Source organism: Vipera berus, assembly GCF_964194415.1.
Source record: "Vipera berus genome assembly, chromosome: 1".
In the NCBI taxonomy this organism is placed as follows: Eukaryota; Metazoa; Chordata; class Lepidosauria; order Squamata; family Viperidae; genus Vipera; species Vipera berus.
In genome coordinates, this window is record NC_138202.1 from 125830556 (window position 1) to 125855638 (window position 25083).

General features: G+C 39.0%; 1 protein-coding gene across 1 annotated transcript in view; it reads left to right on the top strand.

The window, feature by feature from the left end:
• Positions 1 to 25083, top strand: part of CYP27C1 (cytochrome P450 family 27 subfamily C member 1) — a 42693-nt gene that overhangs the window by 15574 nt on the left and 2036 nt on the right. The window contains exons 3-8 of the mRNA XM_081335462.1: positions 1154 to 1353; positions 3017 to 3226; positions 6256 to 6419; positions 10891 to 11057; positions 19670 to 19748; positions 21879 to 22082. Of these exons, the coding sequence (XP_081191588.1) occupies positions 1154 to 1353; positions 3017 to 3226; positions 6256 to 6419; positions 10891 to 11057; positions 19670 to 19748; positions 21879 to 22082 (1024 nt within the window). The remainder of the gene's footprint in view (positions 1 to 1153; positions 1354 to 3016; positions 3227 to 6255; positions 6420 to 10890; positions 11058 to 19669; positions 19749 to 21878; positions 22083 to 25083) is intronic.

The following is a 25083-nucleotide window of genomic DNA, read 5'->3' on the forward strand; positions in this document are numbered from 1 at the left end:
TGAGTGCACTCACATTTTGGGGGGGTATTGTCAAACAGTATTCTAACTTTATATTCTTCTTAAGCCTAGTGATGCAACTGTTGTCAATTAGCATATTTTATTAAAGAATCTACTTATGATTATATCCCTAGGAGTTTGGTATTGGTAAATGCCTATAGGGAATAATTAATCAGAATAAGAATAATTTTTGATGAAGTGTTTTTTTTTTCAAAAGAAAGCCAGTCCCTTCCTGAGTCATAGTACTGTTCTGTTTTCATGGAATAAAATTGTGGCAGCTAAGTACTTTATACAGTGAGAACCAGAATATGCTTTAGAAAATGTCAGCAAAATTTTAATGAAACTGTATGTAGTAACACAAAGATCCCAATTCTGTAATTCCACAAATGGCATGTTCAGTTTATTTGGTTAACCACAGAGTCATTTGTTGTTAGAACTGCAGTTACAGTTTAGTCACCCTACAGACATTTAATACCCATTACAATCAGTTGCATATAAGCACAGATAACTTCTAGGATTACTCATAATAAGCATGCAAATTTAGTTAAATTTAAAAGATCGGCATTTTCCATTTTATTATTATAAAAAAGAATTCTGGTCAAATTGACTTTCAGTGATTTTAGTCAAAAGAAGACTAAAAGAGGTTGTTCTCCCTCTCCCCCCCCCCCAAAAAAAAGAAACATGTGACTGGGAGAGCGCAGGAATCGGCACAGTTGAAGTGCAATGGATGAGCCTCATTCTAGCAAAACCTTAATTACTCTTCCTTACTCTTCTAAAGCTCTGTTAAAAACTTTTAAAATATTTTTATTACTTCTATTCTCAATGTACTTTTTAAATTTTTTACTGTGGACTTCAGTCCAATCTTTTTGACAGCTTTTCCCCCATCTGCTACAGTTTTTAGTAACATAGAGTCAATTATGTTTTGCACAACGATCAGATGGCATCATTCCAATAAAAAGCCAGTAATAAAATTTAATCATAAGTCACGTAAATGTTTAACAAAGCATTTTTTACATTAGTCTAATCATTTTTGTACAAATATTACCCTCCAGAAAGAGTTTAAAGTATGGTTACATTTCCATTTACTGAAAATTTTGATTTTATTTTTGACAGAAAAAATGTGATCTAGATTATCCTTACCTGTTATTTCTTCTAGAGAAGGGGAACAATGGCTAAAAATGAGACGTGTACTAAGACAAAAAATGGTAAAGCCCAGTGATGTTGCGATTTTCTCCAGAGGAATTAATGAAGTTATTTCAGATTTAATTAAGAGAATCCATGTTCTTAGAAATGAAGAAGAAGATGGGGAAACTGTGACAAACATTAATAGTCTTTTTTTTAAATATTCAATGGAAGGTAAGAGTCATCATTTTTAAATAAGGGATAAAAGCTTAAACTATGTGATTATATCAGTGATTATTATCAATTGAAGTCACTGCTACAACATGTAAACAAGAGATGGAATATCCTAAAAATCAGGGGTAGGCAATCTGGAATTGTCTACTCATTAGAGATTATCATTTCCATAAGCCCTTGCCAATAGCCATAGTTATGAGAGATTCTAGAGAAAAAGATGGCGGAATTAATGAGTTTTCTAACAAATGGAGTTCAGTATGGGTTGCAAAAAGTAATAAACTCACTAAAAAGAATGCTGGAGGTGCTTACCATCTGTATACAGGTAGTCCTTGACTTACCACTGGTCATTCAGCAACAATTCAAAGTTATGACAGAAAAAAAAGCTATATATAATCTGGTCCTGAAGTTAAAGTTGCTGCAGCGTCCCTGTGTTTGTTTGCTTTTATGACTGACTACAGAGATGTTGCAGCACCCCGTCTATTTCTTTGGATCTGTTTCCCACCTTACTGGGCCCCACATCCTCCTCCTTACTTTCTTTTTAAAGATCTCCGGAACTCTGGAATTTGGATTAGGGAAGGAGGACAGGCTGCTCAATTACTGGGCTATGTGGCACAATCCCAGAAGTGGCTGCAATTTTCTAAATTATGGCCACTTGGAAAGTGATGAGCACCATGCAATACTTCCTTAACTGAGCTCTGCAACATGCCACAGCCTTTTGCAGTGTTCCACAACACTGTGGAATCCTGTGGCACTCAGGTTAAAGAAGCATAATGAATGAATGAATGAACCCTTATTGTCAAAGTACAACCAAGTATACATTGAGATTGGCTGAGCCTCCCTTCGTGCCCCCCTCCCAACTCACAGTGACAACAAACCCTCCATCTTATTACACCATGTGAGCTAATTGCACAACACACCGGCCTCGCAAGTCAATCATGCATAAAGTTGATAAAATTATTTCCCGTTCAAGAGCCTAACAGCCCATGGATAAAAGCTGTTCTTCAGCCTGTTGGTACGGCTGGCTATACCCCTATATCTCCTACCCAATGGTACAAGAGTAAAGAGATACCGACCAGGGTGTGAGTCATCCCTGAGAAATTTCCTCACTCTTCCAAGGCAGCAAGCCCTGGCGATGTCATCCAGTGGTGTCAGGGGACAGCCCACAATGTCTTGTGCTGTGCTCACCACCCTCTGTAATGCTTTCCAATCTGCGGCTGTCAGACCAGCATACCAAACCACAATACAATACGAGAGGATGCTCTCTATAGTAGACCGGTAAAAGAGGGTCATTAGCCGTTGTTCTACCCTGTTTTTCTGCAAGACCCTGAGGAACTGGAGTCTCTGTTGGGCCTTTCTGGCCACCTGGGTTGTATTAACTTTCCAGGTAAGATCTTCACAGAGGTAGACTCCCAGGAATTTAAAGGAGGAAACTCTCTCCACACAACCCCCCCCCCGATGTAAAGTGGGGCAGGTTCCTCTTTTTTCCTCCAGAAGTCTGCTTTGTTGCTGTGCTGGGTGGCAATCATTCTGGAAGCAATCACCATTTTCTAAATAGTCACATCGTAAGTGCCAGAACTCACACTTATCTACTCCCGTTGCATAGTATTTGTACATTATTTTGCAAAGAAAAAGACAATACATTCTGCATTACTTTGCCGTATAGGAGTTGCAACTGTTCTGTATGAGTGTCGATTGGGTTGTCTGGAAAATCACATTCCCAAGAGTACACTGGAATATATTGAAGCACTGGAGTTGATGTTTAGCAGTTTCAAATCTACTATGTACGCAGGAGCTATTCCCAAGTGGCTTCGTCCAGTCATTCCAAAGCCTTGGAGAGAATTCTGTAAATCATGGGATGGACTCTTTAAATTTAGTAAGTGTTCTTGTTTTTTAAGACTGAAATTCAGATATAATTTATGTTAGCTAAAGAAAGTCAAATGTGACTGTACAAACAACCTGAAATACTGAATCCAATTGTAAATATTAATTTTCTTAAATTATGTCTAAAATTGAAATTAAAGCCAGATCTTCTGCCCTAATTGTAAACATATTTATTGCAGCAACAATCAAAATACCATATTCTAATCTATGTTGGGGAAAAAATCAGAATTTGACTAACAGTATATGAATATATTATTTATACAGTTATTATTGTAACCTTTGTCCCTGGTTTTTTTTTAACAAGCAGAAAATAATCTCCCAATCTTTCTCCCATTATTCATTTTTTTCTATTCAGACATCATATTGTGACCCTTCAAAGTATTTCATGGTTTCTTGTTTCAAGTCAGGTTGGACAAATTATATTTGCTACCGGTTTTAATGTTTAAATAATCTGAAGTAGGGTTTTTTTTTCAATGTCACAGCAAACTCTAGAGGGAGCTGAAAATGGAGGTGGAATGCATACTCGAATAGGCAAAACCTTTCTTCATAGAATATTTTAAAATGCAGAAGTAAAAAATGTCTCCCTTTTTTTGGCCGCCATAGAGTGTGTGGCACTTTTTTTTGAGAGGGGGTGATTGGATATTACTTTAGGTCTTAAGGAACCCTATACATCTTAAAAATTCCTTTTATGTATGGATCCAGTCTTTGCTAACATTCAGAGTATGGCTGTTGCCATACCACATAAAGTATGTTGTAGTGCAATGTTGCGACAGTGTCAACTATTAAGATACTAATATGCTAAAAATGGGAAGAATAAAAACTGTTTAATCCACTAAAATACAGTAATTTACAATGGCTGGGTAATATAATTAGACATCTGTGCTAGTATCTCTTTATTCCAAATTGGAAATGCCTTGCCAAAGAATATTATTTCTTTTGTCCATGCATAAAGCATATAACCTTTATAATGAAAAGGCCTTTTATGGTTAAGTTGACATGGGAAAAAGGACCTCAGGTTTTAGGGTTTCAAACTGTTTTGGTCTTTAAAGATAAGTACCAGAATTTTGAATTAAGTTCAGTAGCGTGTAAGGTGGCATAGTTTAGTTTGGACAGAGTGATAATGGTAATAATCCACATTCTGGTACCTCTAGAATAGATTACTAGAATAGATTACATTCTGATTTTAAACAGTATCACTGGACTTATTTGCTAGCTTCAATTTTATACAGATTGTCCTCAACTTCTGACACAATTGAGCACAAAATTTCTGTTGCTATTATTGAGTTTTGCCCCATTTTATGACATTTCTTGTTACTGTTAAGTGAATCACTGCAGTTGTTAAAGTAGTAGTACAGTTGTACACGTGTAATCTTGCAAATTCTTGATTCTTATAATAGAAATTGAATTATCTCAGACATGTCAAACACAAGGCCCGGGGGCCAGATCCAGCCCGTGAAGCCATCCTGGAAACAGTGAGGGAACGGCCCCCGCTGCCTTGGCCCCAGTCCAGGGCGGCCAGGAGCCAATGTACAATTTTGTGGTGGCCATCTATGCTGAAACGCATTCAGTCTTAGCTCCACAAGGCTGTCTGGAAACAGCGAGGGACCAGCCCCTGCTGCGTCAGCCCCGTCCACTGGGCATGTGCTGGAGAGGTATCACCCTTTGTGAGGAATGAAAAAATGCACCATTGCCTGGAAGTGGCCAGCAGATGGCCCTGCCTACTTCGGGCAGGCTAGGGGCTGGGCAGCATTGCACTTCTCTTCAGATTCATGCCACCCGGCTCAGCCTCTCAGCACTGTGAGGAGAGCGCCCCACTGCCTGCCAAAACCGGGGAGGCTGGGGGCTGGGCAGCATTGCACAAGTAACATCGACTTTCATGCTGCTCATGGCATCCCCTCCACTGGAGCCCACCAAGCCGGATATGTGAAGTAGGCGAGGGCCATGTGCTGACCACTTCCACTTCCCCAGCTGTGTTTCTTGCCTGTTTTCTCCCTCCCTCATCTCAAATATTTTCCCACCACTCAGGAAGGAAGGAAGGAAGGAAGGAAGGAAGGAAGGAAGGAAGGAAGGAAGGAAGGAGAGGGAGGGTCTGAGGGGAGTCCTGCCTTAGTCCTTCCCTGCTGCCCTTTCACCATCCCCTTGCCCCCTCCTCCTGGCCTATCCTGGGGGTCTCCCATCCTATTGCTAAGGAAGCTTTGGATACAGAGCCAGGTCTCCTCACATGGAGAGGGAGTGGGCCTTCCTCTTGACTTTGCCCTCGTCCCCATCATGAGCAACCTGGCTAAGGAGAGCAAGCACAACAGCAGCAGCCTTGAGGAGGTAAGTGCAGCTGGGTGCCCCCTCGGGGAAGTGGGGCTGGGTTTAGTGCCCTGGGTGCTTGAGGGCTGGGCTGGGCATTTGACCTCCGCACCACCGTCCAGCCCCCCCCCACATGGCCTGAGAGGAACAGTGAGGCTCCTCCAGTGGAACATGCCTTGGCACTTGCCCCGGTCCCATCTCCTTCTGCCAGAGACCTTCAGATCTGTCCCATTCCTGCCCAGGTCCCCATAGGTACCCTTGATGCGAATGATGTAGAGCTGGCCATGCCCACCCAGTAGGCCACACACACTCCAGCTATGCCCACCCAGTAGGCTGCGCCCACTCTGGCCACACCCACCCGGCCCCCCGAGGGCAACCGCAATGCTGATGTGGCCCTCAATGAATTTGAGTTTGACACCCCTGAATTATCTCAAAGGTGCTGTTCCAAAAAGCAATTGGAATGTGTTGTTGTTTTTTTCCTTGAAAATGTTTTGCATCTTATCCAAGAAACTTTTTCAGTTCTGGATAGTTGAGAATCTCCATAGGCAGAAATTAAATTATTTTCCAGCATTGAAGATAGTAAGACATTTAATATTTTTAAAGCAATTGAAGTAAAGATATTTTTAAAAACCCTACTTTATAAACAAGAGATAATAGCCTAAGAAGTTATATTTCAAATTTTGATAAACATTCTTTGTTTTTTCTTCTCTTTTAATCACCAAGGTCAAATTCACGTTGACAATAAAATAAATGAAATAAAGTCCCTTTTAGATCAAGGAAAAAAAATAAAAGGTGGATTACTCACAACTCTGCTTAGGAGAAAAGAGCTTACAATAGAAGAAATTTATGCCAATATGACTGAAATGCTTTTGGCAGGTGTTGACACAGTAAGTTCATTATTTATTTTCTATGTTTCTGGATATCCATGCCGCAAAGTGTCTTATATGCAACATAAATAAAAATACAATAAATGTAATTTTAAAATAAATCTTTTACCTTTTAATATTAAATTTCTTTTATACTTATCTAGATAGATAAATTAGGGCATTATTTTATATAGTAAAGTTTGGGTCTTCTATTCTGACTATGGACATATTTTTGTCTTTTAATGCACACATGAATGGATTGTAAAAGATAATTTTCAGTGACATGGCACACTTTGGGTAGCCTGTTTCTCTGAAGTTTAAGGTATACACACATTCACACACACACACACACACGTATGTTATATGTATGTAGAAAGAGGCCTTTAAAAATGCAACTATATATGGGAAGTTTCCATAGAAATCAGGATTTAACAGTAGTCTGCTTTTTATCAGAATGTTTGTACTAACAAATATAGGCACAAATATATTTTATTTTTATTTTATTCAAAAGAAGGTAAAATACAAAACTTCAAAAACTTTTTTTAAGAAACAAAGAAAAAACACAACCCAAACAAGACTTTAAAAAAGTGTAATAAAAAAAGAAACTTAACACATAAATGCATATTATCGCCCTAGCTGAATACTAATTAATATATTACAATATTAATTTCTCATCCCTTGTAAAATGCCCCCCAAATTTTAAACTACTAATTCTATTAGCAAGTTATTAATCTGTCATCTATATAGTCTATTAATGACAAAATAGTTAACAGAAAGAACAATAATAATAAAAAAGAGCATTCAAGTTTCAAAACCATCTGTTAACAAATTGTTATTGTAATCAACTCATAGAAAATTTACCACGGCTTCTTATATATCCCAAATCATCCCAAATGTTAAAACTGATTCATCCTGGATCAAATATCCATATTTGTGTCTTAATGCAATCTCTTATCAATTGTTGTCTGGTTAAATATAATAAATCCAATCTCCAAAGTTGATCTATCTTCCCAAAAATGTCTAGATGAAATTGTTTTCCAGTTAAGTGTGATAAATCCATTTCCCAATCTCTCTTCTATTGTCTTATGGAATATCAATTTAACACTTATCCACTCAGTCAGTTTTCTGCTATTGAAAAATAATACAGGCTTGAACTTCAGGGAAGCAAGTGCAATAAATTCTAAGTGTATAAAGTCCATTATTTCTTTCCAGTGAATCTGCTACTTTCAGAAAAAACAGTCCAACCTATCAAAAACAGTACCGTAAAAAACAGATTAGAAACACAACAACAAAATGGTAAGGGCACCTGTCTACCCTAGATGAGTTCAAAACACCAGGAGCAGATGAATTACACCCAGGGTTCTGAAGGAACTGGCAGGTGTGATCTCAGAACCACTGAGCTATATCTTTCAAAGATCCTGGAGCACTGGGGAACTACCAGAGGACTGGAAAAGAACTGAAGTAGTTCCCATCTTCAAAAAAGGAAAAAAAATGGACCCAGGAAACTACAGACCTATCAGCCTGACCTCAATACCTGGAAAGATTCCAGAAAAGATACTCAAGCAACGAATCAGCGAACACCTAGAGGCAAAAAAAGTCATTACCAAAAGCCAACATGGGTTTGTCAAAAACAGATCATGCCAGACAAATCTTATTGCATTCTTTGACCAAGTGACAAAATTAGTGGACCAGAGGAATGCTGTGGGTATAATTTACTTGGACTTCAGTAAGGCATTTGATAAAGTAAACCACAATCTATTACTTGATAAGATAGAAAAATGTGGGTTAAATAGCATCACCACCAGATGGATTCATAGCTGACCGGCCATACTCAGCGTGTGGTCCTCAATGGAACTGCATCTACATGGAGGGAAGTGTGTAGTGGGGTGCCCCAGGGCTCTTCAACATCTTCATCAATGATTTAGATGAGGGGATAGATGGGGAACTCATCAAATTTGCAGACAACACCAAGCTGGCAGGAATAGCCAACACTCCAGAAGATAGGCTTAATATACAGAAAGATCTTGACAGACTTGAACATTGGGCGCTAGCTAACAAAATGAAATTCAATGGTGAAAAAAGTAAGATTCTACATTCAGACAAGTAAAACCAAATGCAAGGTACAGTATGGGTGGTACCTTGCTCAATAGTAGCAACTGTGAGAGGGATCTCGGAGTCCTAGTGGACAATCACTTAAATATGAGCCAGGAGTGTGCTGCAGCTCCAAAAAAGCCAACACAGTGCTAGGCTGCATTAACAGAGGGATAGAATCAAGATCACATGAAGTGTTATCACCACTTTACAATGCCTTGGTAAGGCCACACTTGGAATACTGCATCCAGTTTTGGTCACCACAATGTAAAAAAGAAAGTACAGAGAAGAGCAGCAAAGATGATTAGGGGACTGGAGGCTAAAACATAACTGTTGCTGGAATTGGGTATGTCTAGTTTAATGAAGAGAAGGACTAGGGATGACATGATAGCAATGTTCCAATATACAGTATCTGGGGTTGCCACAAAGAAGAGGGAGTCAAGCTATTCTCCAAAGTACCAGAAGGCAGGACAAAAAGCAATGGATGGAAACTAATCAAAGAGAGAACTAAAGAGAAATTTCCTGACAGTTAGAACAATTAATCAGTGGAACAACCTGCCTCCAGAAGTTGTGAATGCTCCAACACTGGAGGTTTTTAGGAAGAGACTGGACAACCATTTGTCTGAATTGGTATAGGGTTTCCTGCCTGAGCAGGGGGTTGGACTAGAAGATTTCCAAGGTCCCTTCCTATTATTATTATTATTATTATTATTATTATTATTATTATTATTATTATTATTATTATTATTATTATTATTATTATTACAATCCTTTTGTGAATCTGATTTATCTACAGTTATATGCATCTGAATATTTTCCGCAACTATTATCATTTCATCCCACTTTTTAAAAATCTTTCAACTAGAGATTGGATGTTTGGATAGGCAGTAAATAATATGAACTGGGGTCTCCTACATGTATTGGAATATGAAGTACTTAAGCCATATAAAAGCAAAATAAAGGAAGATCTCTCCGAATAGTTCTTCCCTGTAGAGAACCTTTATTTAATACTGCTTTGATTGTTTGTAAAATTAGATTCATCGGTAAAAATAAATACAATTAGATAAAGGTAGACTTGAGATACTAGGAACAATAAATAATTCTGCCTCTGTTGTTGCAGATAAATATCATGAAATTAAATGAATGCAATTCATTTTTAGTAAACGTAAACATAATTTGTTTTGCTTTACAGTGATACATATATTAGAGACTTGAATTTATATTTCTTTTTGATAACTTATTAAAGTATGAGCAACAAAAATGTTATACTATTTCATTGAAAAAAAAATCTACATCTAACAGTTAAATTCACTCAGAGCTAAAGCCTAAAAAAACAACAATAGGAAGTTGGGAACTAGAATAAAATGAAAATATTTGTTGTATCTCAAGCAAGCTTTTATGACAATAATCATAAAATATGAATATAATAAAATTCTGATCACCAGTTATTTCATTTGTTTTAAGTATAATTGCCTAGGGGTGAAATATTTTTGTATATAGTTTTTGTACACATTTGTACACTTTTGTTCAAGTTGGGCAGCCATGTAAATGCTATAGTCAATGCTGCAAACATTGACATATTTTTGCACTGACAATATAAGAGATAGCCTGTTACTTTAAATTGCTTCATTTTGGTAGGAAACAGCGGATGTTTTGAGAGCATTAGAAAAGCTCGGGCACAGAATAATAATAATAATAATAATTTTATTTGTATACCGCCCTTCTCCCGAAGGACTCAGGGCGGTGAACAGGGCAATACATGTTAAAAGACAAGAATACAAAAATTAAAAGAGATTAAACAAGATGCCCAAAAACTATAACAATAAGTTAAAATACATGAAAAGCAATAAAACCCAAACCCATCACCCATCAGGCCAGGCCGGCTTGTTCAAACAGGTAGGTCGGGAAGTGAAACCTCATATGTAAAACGAATTAGATAATGTGATTTATGACGTGTAGATAAGGGCGGGGATTGTATGTGTTACAATGGGTTTGGGGGGAGGAGATCTCAGATTCTGGCATCTCTCCATGAGTGTCTATGTTTCGTTTCATTATTAAGACTTTTTAGATAAACAGTGCTTGCATTTTGTTTGAACTGTCTCATTTATCGGACCCATGACAGCTATAAAACAATCAATTTTAAGCTATAATCCCATGCAAAGGCAATTAGATTCTTTGAAAATCAAACATACAAAAACTTGGTAAAACAAACAAAGGTTGTGTTGTTTGAGAAAGTATCTGATAATTATTTGATACCATGATTGATATACAGTTTGGTTTCTCCAAATGCATAATATAAGATTGGTTGAAAATGAAAAATGCTCTTATTTAATGAATAACATCACTTCCCCCTTTCTTCCTTCTTTCCTTCTCTTCTCTCCCCATCCCAACTCTCTTCAAGACTTCTTTCACTTTATCCTGGGCAACATATCTTTTAGCAAAGCATCCAGAAGTACAGGATTCTGTCTATAAAGAGATAGTTCACAATTTGGGAAAAGATAAAGTTCCTGATGCTCACCATATTCCCAACTTGCCAATGATTAGAGCTCTTCTCAAAGAAACCTTAAGGTGAGTGTATAAAAGTGTAAGATGTCTTATTACAAGCGTTCTTTTTACAATAGTTTGGATCTAGACTGCATGCTAATAAGAAGACATATACCTCCAATATACTATATTTTTTATATTTAAATCAAATTCAGTTGATTCCATTGTCCTATTTTACTTGCCTTTTTCTTTAGTCTTTCTTGGAATAGTTTGAGATGTAATTGTTACACTATTAGTTTTTTTAAGAAATGATAAAAGAAAAATGTGATAAGTAATTTATGATTGGACAACTATACATACTTTTAATAGTAAACTCTTGAGAATATATGGATTTGAGATAGCATGCTATTTAGATAAGATAACCTTTATTGTCATTTTTTTACTGTGGGCACAATGGCACACATCAAAAATGAAATTTAGTTGCCCACTCTCAAAGTGGAACTCATACATGACACACATATAACCATACTATATACACATATGTATAGACCTACACCCCTACATATATATAACAAATAAATATTAAATACTGTCCATCTTGAAAATATAACGGAGGGACAAAGCTTGAGAGTTCACAAGGTTAATGCTGGATGGAATGAAACTCTGGCTGAATCTGGATGTTCTGCTGCGGATACTATGAAGCCTCTTCCCAAAAGGTAACAAGGAAAACAGGTCGTGAAGAGGATGTGTAGTGTCCCAGACAATCTTACGGACCCTGCTCAAGCAACACTTCTGTGCTATGTCCTGGATGGAGGGGAGGGAACTGCCAATGATCTTTTCGGCCATCCTCACCACTCTCTTCACCGCCTTCCTGTCTGAAGCAGTGATGCTTCCAAACCAGACTGTGAGCCATTCAACTGACTAGTGACTGAAGGTGGCTTACAAAGAGTTGAAACAAATTGACAAATCAATAGTACCGCAGCAAAGTAGCAGTTGTCCTGGGAAAGATTAAAATTTGAATTCATAAACATTCCAGCATGTACAAATCTTCCTAGCCCAGTGTTTGCCGCAAGAACCAGGTTTTTAAAGTTGTCTTAAAGGACCACAGCATTAGGGCCCCTTAATCTTATTATGGCTTTGGAGCCAGAAAAAGGGTCTAGGGCAGGGGTGTCAAACTTGCAACATCACGTGACTTGTCACGACATATTGCGTCTTTTTTTTCCATAGCCAGCAATGGGGTGGGCGCAGTTTCAGCATGACGCATGCGGCCTGCGGGCCAGCAGTTTGACACCCCTGGTCTAGGGCCTTGGGGAAATGCTATTCCTAAGGGAAGGCTTAGTGACAGAAAAGATGTACTGCCTGGGTTCAATAAAATGGCACTCTTTATTGATGGACCTGGAAGATGCTAACCCTGTCAGATATTATAGGCTAGGAAAAGATAATTGGAAAATGGTGATTCCACAAATATACAGACACTAACCCACAAAAAGTTTTATTGGTGTCTATCAGCAATTGAATGTAGAAGCCAACTAGCAAACAGTGCAGCTCACAGAGTAATGGCAAACACTTAGGTTTAGCCATAGTTATACTGTAGGGGCTGCAGTATTCTGAACCTGCTGTAGCTTCCAAGTTGTATAAGGACAAACTGATGTACACTGCATTGCAGTAATCCAAACAAGAGATAGGTAAAAATTGAGTGATAATGAGAATCCGGAATTGATACACAAGGTGGATTTGTTTAAAGGTTTTCCTAGCTGCAGTTGCCACCTGCATTTTGAGCACAAGTTGAGAATCCTAAATGATTCCTAGATTGCATACCAGTTCTCTCTGTGGAAATGCAGTCTTACCTAGAACTAAAGTTGGAAACAGGATGGTCAGTCTTACTAGAGATTAGCCTAAGCCATTGCACCCCATCTATTTCCTAATAGGCTATAGGCACTGTGACAGAATCTTAGATTATTTAAAATAATAAATAATGTGTCATTAGAGAAGTTACTAAGATTGCCAATAAACTATACCAGCCAGCTTGCCAGATTGGCAAGCAAGAATAAACAAGTAATTAGAGGGTAGGGAATTAAAATTTAAAAGTAAGAGTTTCCTGTTTAATTAGAATTTGTCAGCTTTTTATTGTCAAATTTGGTTGGAAGCTTTCTACACTAGAGTAGAGTAGAGTAGAGTAGAAGAATGGACTGGACGACTGGACTAGACTAGAATAGAATAGAATAGACTAGACGACTAGAATAGAATAGAACAGAATAGAATAGTTGGAAGGGACCTTTGGGGTCTTCTGGTCCAACCCTGTTCAGGTAGGAAACCCTATTTCAGACAAATGGTTCAGGTTTATGTCTCTTGTTTTCTGAGCAATTTAGAGGCTGCTTTGCTGTCTTTTTCTTATCCTAGCCATTTATGTGTTAGAAGAAAGGAGAACATTTCACAAATTTATTTGAATGAAACCCATGCAATTATATGGTTGACACTTTGCAGCATTTATATCCTTCAAAATGTGTGCGTGTGTGTATACACACACAGATATATATATATATATATATATATATATATATATATATATATGTTTCAAATGTTAACTATTTAGATTACCTTGCTAGGCCCCAAACATGGGGCAAATCTTTATTTCCTGTTTTCAGCCTATCTTGAAGGCTATCAAACAGGCAGTAGTCACACCGGACAATTCATATATTTGTGTAAATTACTAACAAAGAATTAAAGGGAAACTGAGATGCATTTCTGACTCCTTAGTCGTCCTCAGTCAGCTATACCCTTCTGAGATTCGAACCTGGGCTGATTGCATACAAGGCAGTGTTATTTGCCTCTAAGCCACAAGGTCCCTCTCGCTCTGTTAGCTTTTTTTCTGCAAGGGAAGATATGTTTCAAATGTTAACTATTTAGATTACCTTGCTAGGCCCCAAACATGGGGCAAATCTTTATTTCCTGTTTTCAGCCTATCTTGAAGGCTATCAAACAGGCAGTAGTCACACCGGACAATTCATATATTTGTGTAAATTACTAACAAAGAATTAAAGGGAAACTGAGATGCATTTCTGACTCCTTAGTCGTCCTCAGTCAGCTATACCCTTCTGAGATTCGAACCTGGGCTGATTGCATACAAGGCAGTGTTATTTGCCTTTAACATTTGAAACATATCTTCCCTTGCAGAAAAAAAGCTAACAGGGCGAGAGGGACCTTGTGGCTTAGAGGCAAATAACACTGCCTTGTATGCAATCAGCCCAGGTTCGAATCTCAGAAGGGTATAGCTGACTGAGGACGACTAAGGAGTCAGAAATGCATCTCAGTTTCCCTTTAATTCTTTGTTAGTAATTTACACAAATATATGAATTGTCCGGTGTGACTACTGCCTGTTTGATAGCCTTCAAGATAGGCTGAAAACAGGAAATAAAGATTTGCCCCATGTTTGGGGCCTAGCAAGGTAATCTAAATAGTTAACATTTGAAACATATCTTCCCTTGCAGAAAAAAAGCTAACAGAGCGAGAGGGACCTTGTGGCTTAGAGGCAAATAACACTGCCTTGTATGCAATCAGCCCAGGTTCGAATCTCAGAAGGGTATAGCTGACTGAGGACGACTAAGGAGTCAGAAATGCATCTCAGTTTCCCTTTAATTCTTTGTTAGTAATTTACACAAATACTGTGTATATATATATATATATATATATATATATATATATATATATATATATATATATATATATATATATAAGGTAAAGGTTCCCCCGCACATGCGTGCTAGTCGTTTCCGACTCTAGGGGCCGGTGCTCATCTCCGTTTCAAAGCCGAAGAGCCAGCGCTTGTCCGAGGACATCTCCGTGGTCATGTGGCCGGCATGACTAGACGCCAAAGGCGCACAGAACGCTGTTACCTTCCCACCGTAGTGGTCCCTATTTTTCTACTTGCATTTTTACGTGCTTTCGAACTGCTAGGTTGGCAGAAGCTGGGACGAGTAACAGGCGCTCACTCTGTTACGCGGCACTCGGGATTCGACCCGCCAAACTGCCGACCTTCTGATCGACAAGCTTAGCGTCCTAACCCACTGAGCCACCGCGTATATATATATATATATATATATATATATATATATATATATATATATATATATATATGTTTGTTAAGTACGAAGGAGAGATTCTTTGTAATAAATATAGATGATAATGAGAAACAGATACCAATTTTATTCTGATTAATACTACAAACAAATTGACATAGTCATGTGTGCAAATGTTAAGCTAAATGGCTACTAAATACTATATTTCTTTAATATATTCATAATCTTAACTAAATATATGCATCAGAATCAATTTCCAAAGTACTAGATCAACAGAGTATCATACTTACTAAATTTGGATGATTTTGGCTTAAAGCATTAAAAAGCACTTTCATAGAAGAGCTTTGTTCTACTTCAGAACCAGCTCTTGATCTGAGCCAGCTAGTTTTGAGAACTGAAGAGATTTTATTTTCCTCTTGGCACTGATGTAGTTTAGTTTAAAGCATTTAAAAAGAAGCAAACCTTTTTTCTTCACAACATTGTGAAGCTAGTGAGCTTGATTCTGATATGTTTTTTGACAGTCTAGAATTTTTGCTTCATACCACTTCTTGGTTCCTGGAGCTCAGGAACCCAGAATTTTACCAACTGCAAACAAGAATTTCAATATCCTGTTTCTGTCTGTAGGTTCTGTGTTGGGTATATCTCTCTCCCAACCCAAAAATCTACAACCATAATTACAGCTACAGTATTGGGAAAATCCTGATTATCCACAAACTATCATTTCCTACCATAACTTGAGAAAAGGTGGCTTTGAAGATGATAAGCTTTCCTCATGGCTGCCACTCCTAGTTGTTTGTTTGCTTCAAACACCCAGACAGATTCATACAATATGAATGAAAATGTGGATAGGGATGGGGTAAAAGAGCTAGCAATTTATTTTATTCTCCTTTTAGATACAGTAAGAGTGAGGAGCTTTTATGCCATGCCAAAACTTGCCCACTTTAATGCCTCCCTTCTTGTTTTTTTATATACAGTGAGAAGAGATAGAAAAGTTTTGCTTAAACCTTTGAGCTAATCTTAGTATTTGACCCTCAAATTCTGTGTCTGAACTCAATTTATAGATTTATAGATTGCCCTCTGATTAAAACAAGATAGGAATAAATAATAGTTGATGTTTATTACTAACTGGTACCAGAATATACTAGAAAATTTAGTTCCATAAATTTCAAAACAAAACTATTTTGTTTTAAAAAAGTTAAAGGAGTTCCTGCAGATTTTACTCTGCTAGTCATTGCTGACTATAGGAGGCAGTGCTCATCTCTGTTTCAACGCCACTGAGTTAGCATTGTCCGAAGAATTTCTGTGATCATGTGGCCGCTTAATGTCACAGACCTCTGTTACCTTCCCACCAAAGTGTTACTTATTTATCTACTCACATTTTCATGCTGTCGAACCGCTAGGTTGACAGGAGCTGAGGAGAAGATGGGAGCTGGGGTGATGACGGGAGCTTTCCAGCCAACAAGCCGAGCGGCTTAATTGTCGAGCCACTGTGTTGCCCCAATATTTTCAAAAGCTGAATATAAATTGCTTTTGAAGCCACTACATATAGCTATGTATAGTATTTTCAAAAGCTAAAGGAGAAGCTTTTAGTCTCTTCTTGTAATCCAAAGAGAATGAGCATGAGAGACCAGAGTTCATGTTGTTTCATTTTCTAAGAGGAAAATACAATTTCCCATTAGTTTTAACCTAATCTCTATCTCCAACATTGGCTGGCAGAAAATTCAGAGAAGAGAAAACAATGGTGAACAAATATATTTTCTTAGTAAAGATAATGGGAAAATATGGAACATTTGAACACAAAGGTTAGTTTGTCAAGTATAATGGTAAAGGTAAAGGTTCCCCTGCACATGCGTGCTAGTCGTTTCCAACTAGGGGCTCATCTCCGTTTCAAAGCCGAAGAGCCAGCGCTTGTCCAAGGATGTCTCCATGGGCATGACTAGACGCCAAAGGTGCACAGAATGCTGTTACCTTCCCACCATAGTGGTCCCTATTTTTCTACTTGCATTTTTACGTGCTTTCGAACTGCTAGGTTGGCAGAAGCTGGGACGAGTAACAGGCGCTCACTCTGTTACTCAGCACTCGGGATTCGACCCGCCAAAGTGCCGACCTTCTGATTGACAAGCTCAGCGTCCTAACCCACTGAGCCACCGCATCCCCTTTGTCAAGTATAACTAGAAGTAATTTATGGATTTATTTTCCAAGAAATTGAAAAAAATCTTGTGAAACCACCATTTTCTAGGGCAAGATGGGGCACAAACTAAACAAACATGTACTTTCTTAAAATTTTCTTCTTACTGTCTCCAGTGAATTCTATTAAAGCATTAAACATTATTTTGATTTATTCTGTACAAAAATCATACAACACCCCACCCCCCAAGCAGAGTGCTTTACTTAGAAGTACATTGTATATAGTGGACCTTTCTAGAAATGTGTTGTAACTGCCTTGTATGATTTCTAGCTAAAAAAGATGTTTCACTGTCTTTATCATTTTATTGGGCGATATGTGTCTGATTATTTATTTATTTATTTATTTATTTATTAATGGGACTTATATCCCGCCCTATCTCCCGAGGGACTCAGGGCGGCTAACAACAACAAAAATTAAAGGTCTCTGTACAGTAAATTAAAATTTAAAATTGAAATAAAGATTAGAGTTAAAATTGTAAACATAATTAAAATCCCTGTCAGTCCAGGTCAGCCAGGTGGAAAAGGAGTGTTTTGAGGCCGCGGCAAAAGGACCGGAGATCTTGGGCCATCCGAAGCTCAGGGGGGAGCTGATTCCACAGGGCTGGTGCTCCCACAGAGAAGGCTCTTCCCCTGGGGGTCGCAAGCCGACATTGTCTATCCGACGGTACCCTGAGGAGGCCTTCTCTGTGTGAGCATACTGGGCGATGGGAATTCATTCCCAGCAGCAGATGGTCCTGCAAGTATCCCGGGCCTAAGCCATGTAGGGCTTTAAAGGTAAGTACCAGCACCTTAAATCTCACCCGGAGGGCAACCGGTAGCCAATGCAGCTCACGCAGGAGGGGTGTAATATGGGAGTATCGGGGTGCTCCCATCACTACCCGTGCAGCTGCACTCTGCACCAGTTCAAGCCTCCAGGTGGTCTTCAAGGGCAGCCCCATGTAGAGAGCATTGCAGTAGTCTATACGGGAGGTAACGAGTGCGTGGGTGACTGTACGTAGGGCATCTCGGTCCAGAAAGGGGTGCAACTGGTGTACCAGGCGAATCTGGGCAAATGCCCCCCTAGCCATGACTCCAATATGATCTTCAAAACTGAGTCGTGAATCCAGGAGGACGCCCAGATTGTGTGCTCTATCAACGGGAGGTAATATCTCTCCTCCTATAATCAAAGATGGAACCTCTTGGACTAAACGAGATGTCGGTACGTAAAGCCACTCAGTCTTGGCCGGGTTGAGCCGGAGCCTGTTCTTTCCCATCCAAATCTGTACCGCTTCCAGGCAACGGGACATCACATCGAGGGCATCACTGGGTTGGTTCGGGGTGGAGATGAAAAGCTGGGTATCATCAGCATATTGATGATACTTCACCCCAAAGCCACGGATGATCTCTCCCAGCGGCTTCATATAATGTTGAACAGGAGGGGCGAGAGCACCGATCCCTGAGGCACCCCACAACTAAGGGGCCTAGGGGTTGACCTCTGCCCCCCTGCCAACACCGTCTGCGAACGGCCCGAGAGGTAGGAGGAGAACCATCGTAGAACAGTGCCTCCCACTCCCAACCCCTCAAGACGATGCAGCAAGATACCGTGGTCGATGGTATCAAAAGCCGCTGAGAGATCTAATAGGACCAGGACAGAGGAGTAACTCCTATCTTGGGCCCGCCAGAGATCATTCACCAGCGCGACCAATGCCGTCTCCGTGCTGTACCCGGGCCTGAAACCCGATTGGTACGGATCCAGATACTCAGTTTCCTCCAGGACCAAAGGGAGCTGCAGTGCCACCACGCTCTCAACGACTTTCGCAAGAAAGCGAAGGTTGGAGACAGGACGGAAGTTGTTTAAAATAGCTGGATCCAATGCAGGTTTCTTAAGGAGGGGCCTTACTACCGCCTCTTTCAAGGCGGCAGTGAAGTACCCTTCACTCAGTGAGGCATTGATTAACTGTAAAATCACTCCACTGAACATTGTGAGAATATTTCTAGCTAAAATTGTATAGGATTTGTAATGGCATGTGAGAGTGAGGGGAAGAGATGCTGCCTAGAAAACGATCAGACTAAGAGGGGAGCCGCCAATGGCTTAACAGTCAGAGAACAAAACTTAGGAAAGGCAGTTAAAAGTGTTGGTGGGAGCTTTGTGTTTTCAGATTTGCAAGATTCTGTTAATGTTGCCTTATAATAAAGTTGAATTAGTTCACCTGGTCAAAAGACCTGTCTGGTTTACCTTGGATTATTGATCACATTGTATTTGTTATTTTTATTTTCTATTTCTATTTATTTTATTCATCATTTTAAATATTTTATCTCATTCTATTAACAATTATACAATCTGAAACTCTTCACAATCTCTCTAAAATTTTTGTGATCCTAATGTATTTGTTATCATCAAAATATTCTGAATATGATATAGACAATAAATATCTAATTGACACTTATTTGTAGATTATTTCCGGTATTACCAGGAAATGGTAGAGTAACACAGAAAGATATGATTGTTGGAGGCTACTTGATACCTAAAGGGGTAAGTAGGGCAATGATTCTATCAAAAGTCTGGGAAAGAAAAAGGTGAAACTTTATTTTGGGTACAGTGGTGCTTTGGTATTGTTTATTGGTTCAAGGAGGTGAGAGGAGTACCAAACATTTTTCCCCCCATAAGGAGTAATGTAGTGAATTACAAGCCAGCCAACAATGACAAATTCTAGCTTGTACATTGAGTACCAAACAAACAATCAGTACCAGGACAAAATGTTTGCCTCAAAATGCATTGAGTACCAAAGTTTCAAAGCAATTGATTACCAAAGTACCATTGTATATAAAAGTATGAGGTAAGAAATTGTCTCATATTTGATTCATTGTTTTCATATGAGATTATTAACTTAAACACTGAAATAATCTATACCTCTTAACTGCCTATCCTTAAATTATGATTTATTAATAGTATTCTCATGTGAGAACTCAAGAAGAGGAATTTGAAACTTTTTCAGGCATTTGAACCTGTGAACGGAATTTCTAATCAAGAATCAAAGCTCTAGAAATTTGGCTGCTTTGGAATGAATGTCTTTTGCCCTTGATCTCTCACTCAACCCTACTTTGAAAAATTTTGCTCTAGAAGATTAAAAGTAATATATAGATACAGACTGTTTCTAGACAGAAGGCTTATTATTATGGTTAAATAATAGTTTTGTATTGTGAACTGCAAAACTATTTATAAAACAATGTGTTTATTGAATATAAGTTCATTTTACATCAGTGACTTAGAACATAGCATTCTATTTGGATGAATATATTTTTCCTGTTTCACTTTTCCTAACTATTTGTTTCCCTGCTCAGTAATGAAAACACCCAGATTCTTATACTCTATTGTTCAGGTTTTTTCCCCTCACTTCAAATCCCATAAAAGTCTTCCACAGATTGAACCAGTGGTGCTACTATATTTTGATTTAAATGCTGCTCAGTGATTGGTGGAAAGCATCTCCTGAATTTCAATAGAATTAAAAATGTACATGGTCCTGTAGAGATACAGGGTATCACAGTTTCTTGAGGAAGTATCAATTCAGCAACTTTCACAACTTAGGGGTTGTGATCAGACACTTTATATCACATTACTTTCACAATAATGGATATGCTGTTGAAATAACCATTGATGACAGTTGAACAATGTCTGTCCAGATCTAGAAAGGACTTAAACAAGATATTCCTCAAATTATGATACTGAATAATGTGGGGAAAAACAGCTCAACAAAGTCAGACCAGAAATAATGTAGCACCATATTAGAGAAAATAATAGAACATACTCATTATCATCTATTCCCAATTGTATTCCTCATAGATGGACCAGTGGTGTTCCTACATGTTATGGAACTGCATGGGAGTTGAGAAACTAAGTTAATATCAAGATAGCTTTGCAGTCTGATTCTGAGTTGCTGAGTGGAGAGTTTCCTACTAATGGGAACTCACATTTCATTCCATCTTCAAAATCCAATTCTGTCTCCGCCACCTTTAAACCTGCTTTGCCACTTCTGTCCAATTGGATTTTGTTTTGTTTTTTTAAAAAATATTTTCCTCATAGCTGTGCTGATCGAAGAACAAGAAAGAACACAGACTCCTGGCCAGATGCCATTTTTGTACACTCTGATTAATTAGAGTGAATACTGACCTTGCTCAAGGAAAGGAAAACTAGGTTACTTGCCAGCAATGTGCACAGGTATAAAAGTGCTGCTTATGTTGGGGTGAGCAGCCAAGTGAAAAGGACTTGAAATATGTCAATGGTGATTTAAAATCCATTGTGGACAGCAACACTTTTCTAAAACAGACACCGAGTTACTATTTGTATTTGCTAGTTTATGAAATCTAATTAAGGTGTATCTGATGAGATAGGCTTTGGTTATAAATTGCCCCTCCCACAAATACTGAGTAAATTTTAAAATAATGTTTTTATGAGGTTAAAAATACTGGCAGGTTTAAATACAAACTTAATACAATTATTCTAATTGTTACAACTGTGTATCTATTACACTAATAGCTTATTCAGGGCTATTTTGAATCATTTTTGAAACAATATATAACAGGGTAAACATTTTTGTCATACTGTTTTGATATTTGTGAAATTATTGATTTTTATATATATTCTACAATATATTTACTTTATTAGACACAATTGGCACTCTGTCATTATGCTACTTCATATCAGGAAGAGAATTTTGCCTCAGCAAAGGAGTTCCAACCTGAACGCTGGCTAAGGAAAAACAATATGGATAGGGTAGATAATTTTGGATCCATCCCTTTTGGTTATGGTATTCGAAGTTGCATAGGCAAGCGAATTGCTGAATTGGAAATTCATCTTGCACTAATACAGGTAAGCATGTTATACCTACTAAAACTTCTTTTGTTGAAAAGAATATATAAAATATTACGGTAAAAGGGGAAAAAATGCAGTGAACAAGGAATTACTGTTTTTTAATCCTTTAACTGCCCTACATAACCTGAAAAGCACCACTCCAACCATTTGAATCAGAGAGGAAGATGTTGGACTTCTAGCACCTTCTCTCTGTCTTTTCCTCTAAGAGGCTTACAGGCTGTTTTAAATGGTGACAGGGCTTGCAAATAGCAGGTGTGAATAGGCATTCTATTCAGAACTACTGCTAGTTCTTGGCTTCTTACCTTCCATTCCTCAAGACTGAGGAGAATGAGTTCCCTCCCACTCCCACTTATTGGCTGTTGTTATCTAGAATAACCTAAGCGCTGTTAAACAAACAATCTCCTTGAATATTCTGAGTCAGCAAGGAACTCTAATTTAGTGCTAAAGCCAGGGGGGGGGGGAAATACTCTCTGCCTTATCTTCTTCAAGGCTAGGCAGGCTTGGTGATTCAGAGGACAGCTATTTGAAGTTTTCTGCCCTAGTTTCTTTTTTTTACAGAACAAACATTCTGTGTTGAAAAGGAAAAACTCACTTTTCTTTGCTACCAACTCCAGAGAATAATTAGATCGTCCAGATTCCTTAGAAAAACTGGTGCTTTATATGGAGATGCCCCTTTTAATTCTATTCTGTAAAATCTGAATGAGGATGTGGGGAAAGAATCAACTGCACCACAATTACTATGAGCAATAAGGTTAAGAACATTGTAGAGATGACAGATGCTATCACAGATTGGAAAAAGGAGGATGTCCCACATCTTCTGTTCACTTTCTTCATAAGCAATGAACTGCTTCCGGTTGCCCTCCGGGTGAGATTCAAGGTGCTGGTAATGACCTATAAAGCCCTAAATGGCTTGGGTCCGGACTATCTAAGGGAACACCTGCTGCCGGCATCATCTTCCCATCGTCCTGTGCGCCCCCACAGGGAGGGCCTTCTCAGGGTACCGCCGGTTAATGAATGCCGGCGGGTTATTCCCAGGGGAAGGGCGTTCTCTGTGGGTGCGCCTGCCCTGTGGAACCAACTACCCACAGAACCTAGGACTGCCCCCGACCTTCGCTCATTTCGCCGGGACCTGAAAACTTGGCTCTTCGATCTGTTTGGTCCAGACTGTGGGGTTGTTAATTTAACTGGGTTTTAGATTTACTCTTGGGGCTTGAATTTAATTTAATTGTTTTATTTGTTTTTAATTTTTTGTATTCATGGTTTTAACTGCCCTGTAAACCGCCCTGAGTCCTACGGGAATAGGGCGGTATACAAATCCAATAAAATAAATAAATAAATAAAACTATAGAAAATAAAAAAGGCAGCATGTCCTTTGGGTAAATCTAGCGCAAAAAAATGCTACTTTCCTCTCCGAATCCTTGTACTGAAACTGTGCACCAATCTTAGAAGCATGCTGAAAGAATTGAGAGTTTCTAAGCAATCTTTCATTGTCTGAACAGCAGGTACTTGATTCTTCCCTATCCAAGAGTACAGGTAGTGCTTGCTATCCACAGTCTCATTATTCATGATTTTATATATCTCTGATAAAAAGAGATAAGACTTTGGTACCATGTTTCCCCGAAAATAAGACCGGGTCTTTTTTTTTGCCTCCAAAAGAGGCACCAGGTCTTATTTTCAGGTGATGTCTTTTATACTCACCTCGGGCACCAACAGCCCCACCCAGCCGGTCCACTTCTTCTGGGGCCGAAGGAGCAGCTGCATTCTGCAGCTGCATTCCGGCATGCATTTCACAGATAGGCCTTTCCGGAAGGCCCATGCAGCCGAGTACTGAGCTATGGATCGAATCCATAGCTCAGTCCTCGGCTGAAGAGGTCTTGCAGAACCGAGCTCAGGCCTGGCTGCAGAAGATGCCTCAGAAGAAGAGGACTGGTGAGGAGAGCCCTGGCTGCAAGGTAATCAGGTGCGGGGCCCATGGGGCAGATCCACACCCCTACCCTAGCTTGATTTTTAAGTGTGTGCATTGTCCCAAAAGTAGGGGTTATTTTTTTGGGTAGGCCTTATATTAGGCCCACACACAAAAATCAAGTTAGGGCCTATTTTCGGGGTAGGGCTTATTTTCATGGAAACACAGTATATCTGTAATTTATCTGCTACTTAGCTGCAGTTTTGACCTTCAGATGAGTTGCTTTTTGTTATTAAATGTATATAGAAAATGGATAATGGGCTTCCATTTACCTAGAATTTAGTTTGTTAAGGATTAGCTTTAGGCTATCTATTCAGTGTACTAATATTGCCCCTTCTTGCTTGGTCAAAAGGGTGAATATGGCTTCCTTGCACCAGCTGATCTTTTTTTCTGTTTGCAGTGACTTGCTGAACTGGCAGTGCCATTCATGATTCATGCTAGCTGTTAAGTCGTGGGCTCTTGGGTGCAGGAATGACGACACGAGGCTGAGTACAGGATAACTCATACTTTATTCTTGCTAGAACTGTACTGGAACTTGGGCTGCAACCAGCCACAATATATAGTCTAGCCCCTAGGTAGCAGCCAGTAGGTTTGAACCCACTCTTGCCACCTGGGGCTAGCCAATTGCAGGACAGGAGACAGCTAGTCTGGTTTGCTGGAGAGCCGTTAGCTGCTCCAGTGATGCACGTGGTGTATCACCACAAGCCCAGTACATAACACTAGCTTTGCTCTTGCATGAGTCTTCGGAGAAGGGTGGGATATAAATGTAATAAAAATAAAAATAAATAAAATAAAAATGTTTCATGTTATTTCACAATCTCAGTTGAGGGGGTCTCTCAGTTATGTTGCTCCATCCTGAAGTGCCTTGCAGACTGCTTGTGGCAATCTCTATCATGCCTTTGGATGCTCCCACTGCTTGCAAACTGCTTATGGCTCATTTCAGTTGTCATGAATGGTTTGTGTTAGAATTTATGCTTAGCATCATGATCAAGAAATCTCTCTACTGAGACTGAAAGAAGCCAGCTTGAGCCACTG